General features: G+C 42.0%; 1 protein-coding gene across 6 annotated transcripts in view; it reads left to right on the top strand.

The window, feature by feature from the left end:
• Positions 1–17,955, top strand: part of BCAS3 (BCAS3 microtubule associated cell migration factor) — a 1,340,542-nt gene that overhangs the window by 291,305 nt on the left and 1,031,282 nt on the right. For all 6 annotated transcript variants that reach the window (XR_008888692.1, XM_056556703.1, XM_056556707.1 and 3 more), the window contains exon 12: positions 16,698–16,868. Coding sequence is in view for 5 of the 6 variants with exons in the window: in XM_056556703.1 (XP_056412678.1) it covers positions 16,698–16,868 (171 nt within the window). In the remaining variant the exon portion in view is untranslated. The remainder of the gene's footprint in view (positions 1–16,697; positions 16,869–17,955) is intronic.

The raw sequence follows: 17,955 nt of genomic DNA, 5'->3' as shown, positions 1-17,955 counted from the left end.
ATCACTGCATGTTGTGTGCTCATTTACATAGGATTGCAGATAAACCAACTACACTATGGGGGAGATTTATCAAAACATATCTAGAGGAAAAGTTGCTGAGTTGCCCATAGAAACCAATCAGATCGCTTCTTCAATTTTGCAGTGGCCTTTTCAAAAATGAAAGAAGCAATCTGATTCTTTCCTCTGGACAGGTTTTGATAAATCCCCCCTACATGTCATCATACAGTAATCACTGCATATTGTGCAACAACTATTTCCCTGCGTTCTTGCTGCATCAAGAAGCTATAGTTACTGTAGAGGATAATTTTTTCATGGTACACATCTCTGCTGCTGCAGAGCCTCTTTATCAATTGTGGGTGGTACTGCTTGACCTTGTTACAATTTTAAGGTACATGTTTATAGCATGCAGGTGTTTATTGCATACCGTGCACACGTAATAGCATGTGTCCATATATACCGTGCTTATGTTCATAGCATTTATACCGGAAAAAAAAAGTCAGTACATGCGATTATACATTTTTATTTTGTATATGCAGCTTTAGTATTTATTTGGGTATACGTTTATTGCATCTAATCTGGGTTTTTGTTATAGCATGTTTTCTTTGCGTATGTTATATTATTCTGTGCAGATATTATAGATTTTAATCTGGGAACAGGTTATAGCATTTAGTCTGTGTATATGTAAATTACGTTATATCATACATATTTTCGTAGCGTTATCTTGCGTATGTTCGTAGCATGTATATTTTTTTGCTTACATTCAAAGCTTTCATATCATGGATGTTCCTAGCTTTATTCATGCTTTTGTTTTATGCCTATAGCGTTTATTTGATGGATACATTTCCTGTGCTTAGGTGGTAACATTTAGGCTGTGTATATGGTTTAGCATTATATTCTGTTCAAGACGTTATAGCTTTTATTCGGTGAAGATGTTAGAGGGGGTAATCTGTGTATAACATGTATATCATATACATGGTCATTTATACATGTACTGTCCATACGATTATAGCAGTTATACTCTGAATACGTTCATAGCAGTTCACACGCGGCTCACGCGGCTTACGATTATGCTGTGCTTGAGTTCATGGCAGTTATGTTGTGCATAGGTTCTTAGCGCTTTTACTGTGCTTATGCTCGCCACGTTATACTTGTGCATATGTTTATAGCAGTTTATACTGTGCAAACATTCATGGCATTTAGACTGTGTATACGTTTTTGACATTGTATCAGTCATATATTTGCAGCGTTATCTTGTCTACGTTCGTAGCATGTATTTTTTTTTCTTACGTTCAAAGCTTTCATAAAATGGATGTTCCTAGCTTTATCCATGCTTTCATTTTTAGCTTTTGTTCTATACCTATAGCGTTTATTCGATGGATACATTTCCTGTGCTTAGGTGGTAACATTTAGGCTGTGTATATGGTTTAGCATTATATTCTGTTCAAGACGTTATAGCTTTTATTTGGTGAAGATGTTAAAGCAGTTAATTTGGGTATAACATGTATATCATATACATGTTAATTTATACATGTAGGTTATAGCGGTTATACTGTCCATACGATTATAGCAGTTATACTGTGCATATGTTCATAGCGGTTCACACAGCTTACGGTTATGCTGTGCTTGCGTATGGCGATTATACTGTGCATAGGTTCTTAGCTCTTTTACTGTGCTTACGCTCGGCATGTTATACTTGTACATATGTATTTTGCGGTTTATACTCTGCTTACATTCATAGCATTTAGACTGTGTATACATTCTTGTTGTTGTATTGTACTTACGTTTGTATCAGTCATATCATGCATACGTTCATGATTTTACTGTGCATTCAATTATAGCATTATACTGTGCAAAGGTTCATAGATTTATTATCATGCATACAGTCTTAGCTTTTATGCATTGGTATTATACCGTGCTTACATTCATAGCGGTTTCTAGAGTTATTGTTACGCCGAGCACTCCGGGTCCCTGCTCCTCCCCGGAGCGCTCGCGGCATTCTCCTCTCTGCAGCGCCCCGGTCAGACCCGCTGACCGGGAGCGCTGCATTGACACTCACGACGGGGATGCGATTCGCATAGCGGGACGCGCCCGCTCGCGAATCGCATCCTAAGCCACTTACCTGTCCCGGTCCCCGGCTGTCACGTTCTGGCGCGCGTGCCAGCTCTCTAAGATTTAAAGGGCCAGTGCACCAATGATTGGTGCCTAGCCCAATCAGTCTAATTAGCCTCCACCTGCTCCCTGCTCATATAACCTCACTTCCCCTTCACTGCTTTGCCGGATCTTGTTGCCTTGTGCCAGAGAAAGCGTTTAGTGTATGTTCCAAGCCTGTGTTCCAGACCTTCTGCTGTTGCCCCTGACTACGACCCTTGCTGCCTGCCCTGACCTTCTGCTACGTCCGACCTTGCTCTTGCCTTGTCCTTTTGTAGCGCGCCTGTCTCAGCAGTCAGAGAGGTTGAGCCGTTACCGGTGGATACGACCTGGTTGCTACCGCCGCAGCAAGACCATCCCGCTTTGCGGCGGGCTCTGGTGAATACCAGTAGCAACTTAGAACCGGTCCACCGGTACGGTCCACGCCAATCCCTCTCTGACACAGAGGATCCACCTCCAGCTTGCCGAATCCTAACAGTAGATCCGGCCATGGATCCCGCTGAGGTGCCGCTGCCAAGTCTCGCTGACCTACCCACGGTGGCCGCCCAGCAATCCCAACAAATCGCCCAACAAGGACAGCAGCTGTTGCAGTTGACTGCCATGCTACAGCAACTTCTGCCACTGCTACAGCAGCAACCATCTCCTCCGCCAGCTCCTGCACCTCCTCCGCAGCGAGTGGCCGCTCCTAGCCTCCGCTTGTCTCTGCCGGACAAATTTGATGGGGACTCTAATCTCTGCCGTGGTTTCCTGTCTCAATGTTCCCTACATTTGGAGATGTTGTCGGACCAATTTCCTACAGAACGGTCTAAGGTGGCTTTCGTAGTTAGTCTTCTGTCTGGAAAGGCCTTGTCTTGGGCCACGCCACTCTGGGACCGCAATGATCCTGCCACAGCCACAGTCCTTCTTCGCTGAAGTCCGTAGTGTCTTCGAGGAGCCAGCCCAGGCCTCCTCTGCCGAGACTGCTCTGCTGAACCTAGTCCAAGGAACTTCTTCAGTAGGCGAATACACCATCCAGTTTCGTACCCTTGCCTCAAAGCTAGCCTGGAACAATGAGGCCCTCTGCGCGACCTTCAAGAAAGGCTTATCCAGCAACATCAAAGATGTACTGGCCGCATGAGAAATTCCAGCTAACCTGTCTGAACTTATCCTTTTGGCCACCCGCATCGACAAGCGTTTTTCTGAAAGACACCAGGAGCTCCGCCAGGAAAAGGACCTTGATCTCTGGGCACCTCTCTCCCAGTATCCTTTGCAATCTACCCCTGTGCCTCCCGCCGAGGAGGCTATGCAAATGGATCGGTCTCGCCTGACCCATGAAGAGAGGACTCGCTACAGAGATAAAAATGTATGTCTGTACTGCGCTAGTACCGAACATTTCTTGGTGGACTACCCTATTCGTCCTCCGCGTCTGGGAAACGCACACACCCTGTTCAAATGGGAGTGGCGTCCATTGGTGTGAATTCTGCTTCTCCACGTCTCACTGTGCCCGTGCGGATTGCTCCTTCTGCCAACTCCTCCTTCTCAGCTGTGGCCTTCTTGGACTCTGGTTCTGCTGGAAATTTTATTCTGGCCTCTTTGGTTAATAGGTTCTGCATCCCGGTGACCCGTCTCGTCAAGCAGCTCTACATTTCTTTGGTCAACGGAGTAAAATTGGACTGCACTGTGCGTTACCGCACAGAACCCCTGCTTATGAGCATTGGACTGCATCACGAGAAAATTAAAATTTTTTGTTCTGCCCAACTGCACCTCTAAAGTCCTCCTTGGTCTGCCATGGCTCCAACGTCATTCTCCCACCCTTGACTGGACCACCGGGGAGATCAAGAATTGGGGTCCTGCTTGTCACAAACGATGCCTCACATCTGCTCTTCATAGCCCCCTTCCTGGTAACACTCTGCCCCGTGACAAGCTTCACCCTCTGCCCCCCCCTCCCCATTCCCACTTCTTCTGGATTGCCTGCAATTGATGTTGCTTCCCAGGACTTCTTTTTTTTTCCGGAAGGAAACTCAAGAGTCGCCCCCTATGTTCTCGTCTCATTTGAAGGGACAAGGAGACAAAAAGAGGGGGAGACCTAAGGGGGGGTACTGTTACGCCGAGCGCTCCGGGTCCCTGCTCCTCCCCTGAGCGCTCGCGGCATTCTCCTCTCTGCAGCGTCCCGGTCAGACCCGCTGACAGGGAGCGCTGCACTGGCACTCACGACGGGGATGCGATTCGCTCGCGAATCGCATCCCAGGCCACTTACCTGTCCCGGTCCCCGGCTGACATGTTCTGGCGCGCGCGGCTCCGCTCTCTAAGGCGCGCGCGCGCCAGCTCTCTAGGATTTAAAGGGCCAGTGCACCAATGATTGGTGCCTGGCCCAATCAGTCTAATTATCCTCCACCTGCTCCCTGCTCATATAACCTCACTTCCCCTTCACTGCTTTGCCGGATCTTGTTGCCTTGTGCCAGAGAAAGCGTTTAGTGTATGTTCCAAGCCTGTGTTCCAGACCTTCTGCTGTTGCCCCTGACTACGACCCTTGCTGCCTGCCCTGACCTTCTGCTACGTCCGACCTTGCTCTTGCCTTGTCCTTTTGTACCGCGCCTGTCTCAGCAGTCAGAGAGGTTGAGCCGTTACCGGTGGATACGACCTGGTTGCTACCGCCGCAGCAAGACCATCCCGCTTTGCGGCGGGCTCTAGTGAATACCAGTAGCAACTTAGAACCGGTCCACCGGTACGGTCCACGCCAATCCCTCTCTGACACAGAGGATCCACCTCCAGCCTGCCGAATCCTAACAGTTATCTTTCAATCACTAAGTATAACCACCCACGTGACTACTTTGCCCAGAATGAGCAGAGATTTTCATGATGGCAAACTATCATGGAGCTTTTACCTCACAACTAGATATCAATCTGATAAGCCCCACTTGCTCTGTAACATGAAACTTGTAGATTGGTTCATATTTTCAATGTGAGAGGTTTCTTTTAGATCAGGGGTCTCAAACTGGTGGCCCTCCAGATGTTGCAAAACTTCAATTCCCAGCATGCCTGGACATGCTGGGACAGTCGTTGGCTGTAGTTAACAGCAGTTGGCTGCAGGCAACAGCTCTCTGGGCATGCTAGAAGTTTTGCTACATCTGGAGGGCCACCAGTTTGATTTAGATGGCACCGCTACCTCAGAGTCTGCATGTAACAGAGCAGATAGTCAGCCGACAGATTTTATTCACTGCCACAGTGACAACTGTTTGTATTTAGCCTTGCTGTTTTGGGCACTGGTGAGGAATGAGCCAAAGAGCATGAGTCCCAGTCTGCTGGAAAAAAAATATAACTATCACAAACCCCTTTGGGGATTGCACCCAAAAAGGGCACATGACCATAATTCACTTAGAGACCCCCATTAAAACCTTTGTTTGACCACTTTAAAGGGGTACTCTGCCCCTAGACATCTTATCCCCTATGCAAAAGATAGGGGATAAGATGTCAGATTGTGGGGGTCCCGCCGCTGGGGACCCCCGGGATCTACCATGCAGCACCCACCTTTAGCGGCTTCCGAAACCGCTGGAAGTCCTCAGACTGAGTCCTTCTCGACCACGACGACAGAGCATAGTGACATCACGGCTCCGCCCCCATGTGACGTCACGCTCCGCCCCTCCATGCAAGTCTATTGGAAGGGCATGACAGTTGTCACGCCTCCTCCCATAGGCTTGCATTGAGGGGCGGAGCGTGACATCCCACGTGGGCGGAGCCATGACGTCACTATGCTCCGTCCGCGTGATCACCAGTAATCAACCCGGAGCGAACACACTCCTGGGACTGATTCTAACGGGGTGTGGTGTGGAAGATCACGGGGGTCCCCTGCGGAGGGACTCCGGCAATCAGGCATCTTATCCCCATCTTATCAAGGTATTTAGAGCCTTTTTTTTTTGCTTACTCTGCGTGCACAAAAAGTCACGTGCGCCTAAGCACTTTTTTGTGCGACTTTTGTGTGTAAGCAAAAAGTTGCAAACAGCAACTTTCAGTTTTCACTTTGCATTGGTCACAAGTTTATGATGTGTGAATGTCACACATGGGCAAAAAAAAGTTGCTCACCCCTTACAAAAAGTTGCAAGTCTGCTCCAGGTCTAAAAATGCTTTCAGAACTTACTAGAGCAAACAATGATAAATTTCCCCCAATGTGGGCAAGTGTGTCTCGAGAGGAACTTTTAGACGTATTCTACCTTAATACATTCTCAAATGTTTGGGACAAAGGTCTGTCAGCTTGCCCTAGATAGGGTGTAATAAGAATATCTGCTATTGAGTCCTGCAGTCATTATTGTTGCATCAGAAATGTATTACTGTCTGCTAATACTATATTACACTAAAGGGGTATGGCTGACTGCCTAATCTTCCCCAGGCTAGTCCTCTTGACCCCTCTGCTGCTGAACACATTGCTTATGTTAGAGTAGGCAGGGTAGTCTTCTAGTGGTCTTCATTTGCCTCTATGAGCCTTAGGTGACCATAATTACTGCTTGTACTACCGTAGAATACTTTTGGTGGTTACTGCATACTGTAACATCCCACAAGAGTAATTTTGGAGCTTTGCTTTGTCCATGACCCAGTCGTCTAGCAATCACAATTTGTCCTTTATCAATGTTATTGAGGTCCATACATGTTCCAGTTTTTCCTGCTTTTAGGAAGTCAACAAGAACTTACTTGTAAGTTCACTTACTGTCAGGTGCACTCTGGTGAGATAATCAATGTTATTTTCTTCACCTGTCAGTGATTTACATGTTATGGCTGTATGTACCGTAAATATAATAATAATAATAATGATACATATTATGATTACTATTATCATTGTTTTAATATTATTATTTTTTATTATTTTTATTAATACAGTTTTTAAGCAAGCTAATTTATTTTAAATTATTTGAAAGCAATTCATGGTGAACATTAATTTCACATGAAAAAAGAAAGCTGTATATTTTGGAGTTACAAATGGTTTACTAACTTGTTTAGTGCAGGGGCTATTTAACCACAGATCTGTACTTCCAAGAAGTGAGAAATTGATGCCAGTTCCAGACAGATTAATGGTAAGAAATCTATGGGTTATTGCCATTGGCATCTCAGCTCTGAAAACGGCACCTGAAGTGGAAGGAAGTGTTCATTAATTTGATGTATAATGCACTTTTCTATACCTTGGTTTTGTACCTGTGTAAGCATTGAACAGGAAATAAATGCATCTTGTCATTGCAATGTCTTAACAAAATTTAAATGTTATCAAGGATTATGTCAAATTAGAATAATAATGTGGTGTACTGTATTATTCTTACTAATATGTATACAGTGCAATGTGTTATTATAAAAAGAGTATATGTGGTTTAATTTGGCTAGTTGTATATTTTTTCAGTCTTTACAATGTAACTTAACATAGTTATAGATTGATTTTATATAGGAATGATAACTGTAAAGAAGCCAGTACAATCTTTTACAAGGGAGATGTTCGGAGTATTGGATAATAATGAGTTAACTAGGCTTCCTGACTTTATGTTGCCATCAATACAAAGTGGCGCCGAATGCTGTTGGCCCTTCTGAGGCTTTCCTGACAACACACTAACAGACTTTGTGCAAGTCGTTTCCTATGAATTATTAAAACAAACGTTTGGCTGCTAATTGATGAACACTAATGTGTTTTCTAATCACTGCAGTTTGAGTTTTTAGCACTAAACAAAACAGTTACGATTGATCTGTGGCTTGGTCCTGGTTGCAGACGCCTGCAATCTCGGCCTTGCTCTTAAATGTTCATAGACGCCATGTAGCCCCAGGTCACATGGGATTGTGGGTCTGTCCTCTTCCTTTTTCTTCTATCTCCAAATTTAGTTACTTTGACTCTGAAGTCATTTGTAATTTAAGCCAATACAGCTGTTATTCTTGCTTGTAATTGTCATCTTTTAAGAATCCTATTAGACACATGCAATTGGCTATTTTTTTTTTACTTTGCTGTCTGCTATAATAATTTGTTAGACTATGAGTATATATATATATATATATATATATATATATATATATATATTTTTTATCCATTCTTATATGAATTTTTTCCCCATCACTTAAAGACCTGTGTTAAAAAAAAAAAAAATCTTTGCCATCATCATCATTGTGACGCTGCTTCTCCACATTTTTGGTATTTTTTTGAATTGATGTGGCTAGTTTCAGTACCCAATATGTCAGTGAGGGCCTAGACTATTGACTGTTGACTGGGCAGTACTTCCATTTATTAGTTCAACCATGTCAGACTTTGACATCTTTAACTCCAACATATCCAAAAAATAAAGAAATACCATAGCACTGCCATTTCAGAGAGAAAAGCTACATAGAGCTTTTATTATCCACCAACTGAGATAACATATAATGTTTTTCCATTAACATACTGGCCCTGATTTACTAAGAGTAAAGTATAGTTTTCTTTGTGGGTTTTGATTCTCAACAGATATTTTTCCATGGTATTTACTAATGTTTTCCTGCATATTGCACTTTTTCCTGTGTTTTGCTTTTTTTTACAACTGCTCTGAGCTGTCAGTTTTTTTTTGGCTCAAATCCACCATATTTTATGTAGAAACATTAGTAAATATGTTGGGATTTTTGAAAATGTCAATGACCACACCCCTTTCCCAGTCGTCACGCCTTTTTTGGGGATTTTCTGCGTAAAATGGACAGTTGGTCGGGTTTTTAGTGTTTTTTTGGTTGCAAATTCTAGCACAGACACAATTTGTGGCGTAATGTGCCACATTTTAGCACAAAGCCCAACAAGACAGGTTGGTTTTACAATAGTAAATCAGGGCCACTGTCTTTATCAAGTACATGCACTTTTACCCTTCGATCATTTACAAAAAAAAATTTTTTTGTTTGGCTTTTCTTTCACCCCATGTAATCCATCTTTTTAAGTTACATTTAAAGGGGTTTACCAATGAATACAAGCTATAACTATCTGATTGCAGGAGGCCCTACTGCTGGGACCCACCTCAATCTCCAAATAAGGTAGAAGAGTCTCCCCTGAAAACAGGAAAGTGAGTCTCCTCTGGTAATGTAGCATCTCCTCTGTGAATCTGTGAATAGAGTGGCATGCACACTACCACTCCATTCACTTTCTGTAGAAACTGCCAAAGACAATCAGATATCTTCAGCAGCTCCCATAGAGAATGAATGGAGCAGCGGTGAACATGCATGAGCACACTGTTCCATACTCAAAGGAGACTGACTACCATGTTTGCAGGGGAGACTCTGTTCCTTGTTCCCAGCATTCAGATTAAGTCTAATGCAGCTAAGTGAACCTATATGGTGCAAATACTCAAGAAATGAGTTCATAAAATGACTAAAGAGAAATCATTTTGCATATAAATAATAATATAGCACCTTGTATTGCCTGTCAATGTGCAAGGAAATGCTTCTCTTCTGAAAAGAATGCAAGCTGCCTGTCTCACAGGTGTTCAGCTTATACTGGTGAATGCTGGAATATATAATGCTCTGAGGTAGAGCAGGACGATAACCACTGCCCTGCCCTCAGAAGCAAATGGTCCAAAACAGCTACTTGATGGATAAAAAATACTTGTTGGTTGCAGGAGGCACACTCTAGAGAAGGTCAGTAGCGCATCTGCAGCCTCAAATATGCTGTGGATGCACTATGTGTGACCCTTCCCTTAAAATGGTTATCCAGGATTAGAAAGACATAGCTGCTTTCTTCTAAAAACAGCACCAACTCTCATTGGACTCTGTTCCATTCACATCAGTGGAACTGAGCTGCAATAGCATGCACAAACTGAGGACAGGTGTGGTGCTGTTTCTGTAAGAAAGCAGCTATGTTTTCTAATTCTGGATAACACATTTAATTATCTCTATAAAGCACTTTGTTATATGTTGGTGCTATATAACTTTAAGGAAAAATTAACTTATGCTTAAACAACAGAATGGAGATTGCTTTCTTTACCTTTACAAACTATTATCACAGTGGTCAGATAATGACTGGATCCAAGTAGTGATCATCACCTTGATCTAGCATTCCCCTATAGTGATTACTGTGTGCGGATCATGGTGTCCAAGATCATTACAAGGAGGGGGGATATGGCCAGATCTGCATTTTTACTTGTCCAGTGTAATGGCCAACTCATTGTAAACGTGCAAGAGACATTCAGATTCCCTGTTTTTCATAATAAAACAATTATAGTTGAAACTTTACTTCATAAAAGCGTATGAAAAGGGATGACTGAAGCTTAAAGGGCTGTTCTATGTGAGTGATTTTGAAGACTTTCAAGTTTTTTTTTTTGTAATACAAAACTTTAGGCTCCAGCTCTTATTATTGCCAGTCTGCCCCAGATATATAATTTGTTTTATAACCAAAGTTATGGTTCTTAGAGAGGTCACTTCACAGATATTAGCAAGTGATGAAAGGATGTGATAAAGCCTGGAAGCATACTATATAAATCATCATTTAGAAGAGAATTCTTACATTCTAATGTATAAGCTCAATTGACAAATCTTAAAAAAAATTAAAAAAAATCTACAGAATGTTATGGCTTTGGTTGTGTTGAATGACTGCAGTGCTGGTTAATGGCAGCTGCAGATATCATGTAGAGCTGAAATGTTCTACACTGCTCAAAAAAATAAAGGCAACACTTAAACAACACAATGCAACTCCAAGTCAATCACACTTCTGTGAAATCACACTGTCCACTCAGGAAGCAACACTGATGGACTATCAATTTCACATGCTGTTGTACAAATGGAACAGACAACAGGTGGAAATTATAGGCAATTAGCAAGACACCCCCAATAAAGAGTGGTTCTGCAGGTGGTGACCACAGATCACTTCTCAGTTCCTATGCTTCCTGGCTGATGTTTTGGTCACTTTTGCTTTCACTCTAGTGGTAGCACGAGACAGAGTCTACAACCCACACAAGTGGCTCAGGTAGTGCAGCTCATCCAGGATGGCACATCAATGCGAGCTGTGGCAAGAAGGTTTGCTGTGTCTGTCAGCGTAGTGTCCAGAGCATGGAGGCGCTACCAGGAGACAGGCCAGTACTTCAGGAGATGTGGAGGAGGCCATAGGAGGGCAACAACCCAGCAGCAGGACCACTACCTCCGCCTTTGTGCAAGGAGGAGCACTGCCTGAGCCCTGCAAAATGACCTCCAGCAGGCAACAAATGTGCATGTGTCCACTCAAAAGGTCATAAACAGACTCCATGACGGTGGTATGAGGGCCCGATGTCCACAGGTGGGGGCTGTGCTTACAGCCCAACACCGTGCAGGACGTTTGGCATTTGCCAGAGATTTACAATAGATTTACAAGATGAGCAGATTCACCACTGGCACCCTGTGCTCTTCACAGATGAAAGCAGGTTCACACTGAGCACATGTTACAGACGTGAGTCTGGAGACGCCATGGAGAACGTTATGCTGCCTGCAACATCCTCCAGCATGACCAGTTTGGTGGTGGGTCAGTAATGGTGTGGGGTGGTATTTCTTTGGGGGGCCAAACAGCCCTCCATGTGCTTTCCAGAGGTAGCCTGACTGCCATTAGGTACCGAGAGGAGATCCTCAGACCCCTTGTGAGACCATATGCTGGTGTGGTTGGCAATGGGTTCCTCCTAATGCAAGACAATGCTAGACCTCATGTGGCTGGATTGTGTCAGCAGTTCCTGCAAGAGGAAGGCATTGATGCTATGGACTGGCCCACCCGTTCCCCAGACCTGAATCCCATTGAACACATCATGTCTCACTCCATCCACCAATGCCATGTTGCACCACAGACTGTCCAGGAGTTGTCGGATGCTTTAGTCCAGGTCTGGGAGGACATCTCTCAGGAAACCATCCGCCACCTCATCGGGAGGCCAGGTGTTGTAGGGAGCTCATACGGCACGTGGGGGCCGCACACACTACTGAGCCTCATTTTGACTTATTTTAAGGACATTACATCAAAGTTGGATCACCCTGTAGTGTGGTTTTCCACTTAGATTTTGAGTGTGACTCCATATCCAGACCTCCATGGGTTGATAAATTTGATTTCCATTGATAATTTTTGTGTGATTTTGTTGTCAGCACATTCAACTATGTAAAGACGAAAGTATTTCATACGATTAGTTTATTCATTCAGATCTAGAATGAGCTATCTTAGTGTTCCCTTTATTTTTTTTAACTCAACTCAAAAACATTTATTCACACATCTGTAAAAGGCGACGTGTGAATAAACGTTTTTGAGTTCACCATTCATTGGAGTGCTGTTTCCATATTTTTCTACATATTACGTGAGGACTTGCCCTGGTCCTGGAGCTTTGCACTTATCTTGATCTTGAATCCCTTTCACGGTGCTCCTCTACAAGTGATCTTCTAAAATTATGAGGAGATATTGGGGGAAATTTATCAAAATCTGTCTAGAGAAAAAGTTGCTGTGTTGTTTATAGTAACCAATCAGATCGCTTCTTTAATTTTTCAGAGGCCTGTAAGAAAAATGAAAGAATCAATTCTATTGATTACTATGGGCAACTTGCCAACTTTTCCTCTTAACAGGTTTTGATAAATCTCCCCCATTGTTTCTTTATGCACAGTTTGTAACATTAACACATTGTTTACAAATTATTTGTAATTTTGTATTATTTTTTTTATCATTCACTACATTGGGTAATATAAACGTTTTGGAAGTTTCTAATAGACTTGTATTTTAGTTGCTTTATGATGGTTTAATAATAATAATAATAATAATAATAATAATGATGAATGAATAATAATGAATAATAATAAATCACTCTTTAAAAATAATAACATATGTCACAAAGAATATCCAGAATTGTTAAATATTCAATGTACTATATAGTGTAGCTTTTCCTTCATGTTTGCTGTTGTTTATTTAATTGTTAATTTATAGCAGATGTAACTCCACATCCTCTTACATCCCTTCTATTTTGCTCCATGGCTTTGTAGGTAATTGCTAATAAGTGATATTTTATGGTGTTCATAGAGGTTGAATCTTTCCTTCCTTCATCCAAAAGTGAATGTGTGGGTGGTTCTATATAATGAAGAAGGCTGTCCCAGTTTGGAGATATTTTGGACACTTTACCACATTGAATTATAGTTTGATTCCTGGGCAGTTTTATATAATTTTCTTTTCAGGTTTATTATTTACTTTCTTTACTTATTAATTTATTTGTGGGCCACTGCATTTTCTATGCATTTTGTGTTTTTTTTCTCTTTGTACATTGTTTTGATATTGACAAAAAAAAATTTTTTTGAAAATTTTTATTTCAGGATTACTCCAAGACTGTCTTTTTATATGTTACTTATATCACGCAAAAAAAATTGCAATAACAATTTTTTTCTGACAACATAAATTAGATCACATTTTTAAGTTGAATATCTTACTGAAAGTTCTGAAACTGAGTTTTCAGCATATTCATTATAAATACGTTATAGGTACTGGCCTGGGTGTAGACAAGCATGCTTTAATTTATTTTGCTTTTTGATTAAACATACTTGGGTCATTTGTCATTGTCTGCTTAATAAAAAACTTTTTCATTTTTGTATTGTCTTGGAAAATGCATGTCTTACATGACCAAGTGACTACTTTTTTATTTTATTTTCCTTTTCATTTTTTTGACATTATTTTATTTTCCTTTTTATTTAAATTTTTGTTTACATACTTTTTTACATACATAGTGAAAGTATTCGGTCCCCTTGAACTTTTTGACCTTTTGCCACATTTCAAGCTTCAAATCTAATGATATCAAACTGTAATTTTTTGTGAAGAATCAACAACAAGTGGGACACAATCATGAAGTGGAACGAAATTTATTGGATATTTCAAACTTTTTTAACAAATAAAAAACTGCAAAATTATTCAGCCCCCTTAAGTTAATACTTTGTAGCGCCACCTTTTGCTGTGATTACAGCTGTAAGTCGCTTGGGGTATGTCTGTATCAGTTTTGCACATCGAGAGACTGAAATTTTTGACCATTCCTCCTTGCAAAACAGCTCGAGCTCAGTGAGGTTGGATGGAGAGCGTTTGTGAACAGCAGTTTTCAGTTCTTTCCACAGATTCTTGATTGGATTCAGGTCTGGACTTTGACTTGGCCATTCTAACACCTGGATATGTTTATTTGTGAACCATTCCATTGTAGATTTTGCTCTATGTTTTGGATCATTGTCTTGTTCGAAGACAAATCTCCGTCCCAGTCTCAGGTCTTTTGCAGACTCCATCAGGTTTTCTTCCAAAATGGTCCTTGTTAGGATTCGGCAGGCTGGATGTGGATCCTCTGTGTCAGCGAGGGATTGGCGTGGACCGTGTCGGTGGACCGGTTCTAGGTTGCTACTGGTATTCACCAGAGCCCGCCGCAAAGCGGGATGGTCTTGCTGCGGCAGTAGCAACCAGGTCGTATCCACCGGCAACGGCTCAACCTCGCTGACTGCTGAGAAGGCGTGGGACAGAAGGACTAGGCAGAGGCAAGGTCAGACATAGCAGAAGGTCGGGGCAGGCGGCAAGGTTCGTAGTCAATGGATATAGCAAGAGGTCAGGAACACAGTAATGGCAAACACAATAAACGCTTTCTCCAGACACAAAGGCAACAAGATCCGGCAAGGAAGTGAAGGGGAAGTGAGGTTAAATAGACAGGGAGCAGGTGGAGGCAAATTAGACTGATTGGGCCAGGCACCAATCATTGGTGCACTGGCCCTTTAAATCTTAGAGAGCTGGCGCGCGCGCGCCCTGAGTAGCGGAGCCGCGCGCGCCAGGACGAGACAGCCGGGGACCGGGACAGGTGAGTGACTTGGGATGCGATTCGCGAGTGGGCGCGTCCCGCTATGCGAATTGCATCCCCACCGGCAGTGTCAGTGCAGCGCTCCCGGTCAGCGGGTCTGACCGGGGCGCTGCAGAGAGAGGAACGCCGCGAGCGCTCCGGGGAGGAGCAGGGACCCGGAACGCTCAGCGTAACAGTCCTGTATTTGGCTCCATCCATCTTCCCATCAATTTTAACCATCTTCCTTGTCCCTGCTGAAGAAAAGCAGGCCCAAACCTTGATGATGCCACCACCATGTTTGACAGTGAGGATGGTGTGTTCAGGGTGATGAGCTGTGTTGCTTTTACGCCAAACATAATGTTTTGCATTGTTGCCAAAAAGTTGATTTTGGTTTCATCTGACCAGAGCACCTTCTTCCACATGTTTGGTGTGTCTCCCAGGTGGCTTGTGGCAAACTTAAAACAACACTTTTTATGGATATCTTTAAGAAATGGCTTTCTTCTTGCCACTCTTCCATAAAGCCAGATTTGTGGAGTATACAACTGATTGTTGTCCTATGGACAGAGTCTCCCACCTCAGCTGTAGATCTCTGCAGTTCATCCAGAGTGATCATTGGCCTCTTGGCTGCATCTCTGATCAGTCTTCTCCTTGTATGAGCTGAAAGTTTAGAGGGACGGCCAGGTCTTCGTAGGTTTCCAGTTGTCTGATACTCCTTCCATTTCAATATTATCGCTTGCACAGTGCTCCTTGGGAAATCTTTTTGTATCCAAATCCAGCTTTAAACTTCTCCACAACAGTGTCTCGGACCTGCCTGGTGTGTTCTTTGTTCTTCATGATGTTCTCTGCGCTTTAAACGGACCTCTGAGACTAACACAGTGCAGGTGCATTCATACGGAGACTTGATTACACACAGGTGGATTCTATTTATCATCATTAGTCATTTAGGTCAACATTGGATCATTCAGAGATCCTCACTGAAGTTCTGGAGAGAGTTTGCTGCACTGAAAGTAAAGGAGCTGAATAATTTTGCACGCCCAATTTTTCAGTTTTTATTTGTTAACAAAGTTTGAAATATCCAATAAATTTCGTTCCACTTCATGATTGTGTCCCACTTGTTGTTGATTCTTCACAAAAAATTACAGTTTTATATCTTTATGTTTGAAGCCTGAAATGTGGCAAATGCACTGTGTGTATGTATATATATATATATATATATATATATATATATATATATTGGCTTAAATGGGCACTGTCAGATCCAAAACTGTTTTATATGTTGTTACTGATTATAATAAAGCCCTTTTGTAATATGGTTGTTTAAATATTTTTGAATATTTAATAAAGAAATCGTCCCCTGAAAATCCCACCACTAGGGGTCCCCATGCCTACTGGGACACCAACCAGTTCTGCAGCAGCATCAGGCTTGTCCATGCTGCTCCATGAGTCATGGACAAGAGGTGACTCATGGACAAGGCTGCATAAGCAGACGCACCAATCGCCTACCACCTCCACAAGGGAGGGACACAATCTCTTCCCCTGAGAGGATTTCTAACACTGTGAGCTTATGAAAAGAGGGATTTTTATTTATAAAATTATATATATAGGTGATAGAGGCATAAATATTACATGTACATGGGCAGGATTAGGTACTGAGAAACATATTAACTTTTTTTTTTTTTTGTGTGTGATCTGACAGGTACCCTTTAACATTATCAGCAGATGAACACATTGAACTAATACCTTTTATATGCATGTAGTTTATTTGTACATGCCATTAAATAAGTTTCTACTTAATAACGTATTTGATTTTCTTTCCTGCAGACTCTAAAGACTGGTCTTACAATGGTTGGAAAAGTTGTTACCCAACTTACTGGTACACTGCCTGCAGGATCTTCAGATGAAGACCTATCAACACATAGCAACATCAGGCGTAGTCCTCTTGTTCCGGGAGTTATCACTATTATTGACACAGAGACTGTTGCTGAGGGACAGGTAATTTCACAGAAATTGTGATGTTTGTAGTGAAACATAAAAATTGTGCTATTGTTGAGATAAAATTGTTACTATATTATTACAAGCTAGGTAGTGTTTGATTTAGAGTAAACAAAGTGGTTGATAGGTTTGTTGGTGAAGAAAATGATGCAACATTTTATTGCTAAGTGCACACCACAATTAACAGAAAATAAATTATTTAGTCAACACAATGGGGAGAGTGGGAAAAAAAATCATTAAAGGAAAGGCCAGTTGTTAGAGCCCAAGGCGTGATCAATTATGCAAATTCATGACCACAGCATATGGTCTTTGACCAATAACTTGTGTATGTAGTTTGTGCACTTTATTTCTATTAGAACATTAATCATGTGTGCACTAGTAGTATGTACATGCACTTTATATTCTATATACTTCTGCCTAATGAACATATCAAAGAGGAACTTGTTTACCAAGAGAGTGAAACCCTTGCTATAATTATAAATATTATCATTTTTTCCCTAAAAATCCAGTTGCTAGCAACCACTTTATGCTGCTGCTCCACTGATTCATCTTGACTCCAAATTGTCTTCATCTACTTAACCCCTGTTCTCTGTCTTCCGGTGCCATTGATATGTGTCACTTGATACATTGATAGGGGCTCATACTGTCACCTTGGCAGTTACCACTGATTACTTCTCAATGGTCACTACCCATTGAGAAGTGATCAGTTGTGGTCACCACTTCTTAGTTGTCATTGGGGGAGCAGTAGAGATCTGAGCAGTGGGGATCACCCAGGTGACAGTGTTTGCTCTAGTTATTATGGACAAAAAGTAACAGCTCAGATAGCATCACTATATAAAAACAGGGCTAGAAAAAAGAGGAATCAGAGGAGCAGCAGCTAGAAGTGATAGCATCCAGCTATTTTTTTCATAGGACCATACTTTTTTTTCAGATAGAGGATAAATTAATGGATAAAGCAAGTTTACTGTACATGTAGGGGTATGTCGCTCCAATCACCCTGTAAAAATCATACATGAACAAAGATTATTGGTAAAATAAATAAATTATATATAATATAATAGAAATATATTTAAAGAGTAAATATAGC

The sequence above is a fragment of the Hyla sarda genome, chromosome 2 (assembly GCF_029499605.1).
Source record: "Hyla sarda isolate aHylSar1 chromosome 2, aHylSar1.hap1, whole genome shotgun sequence".
In the NCBI taxonomy this organism is placed as follows: domain Eukaryota; kingdom Metazoa; phylum Chordata; class Amphibia; order Anura; family Hylidae; genus Hyla; species Hyla sarda.
This window is presented reverse-complemented; position numbering and strand designations above follow the sequence as displayed.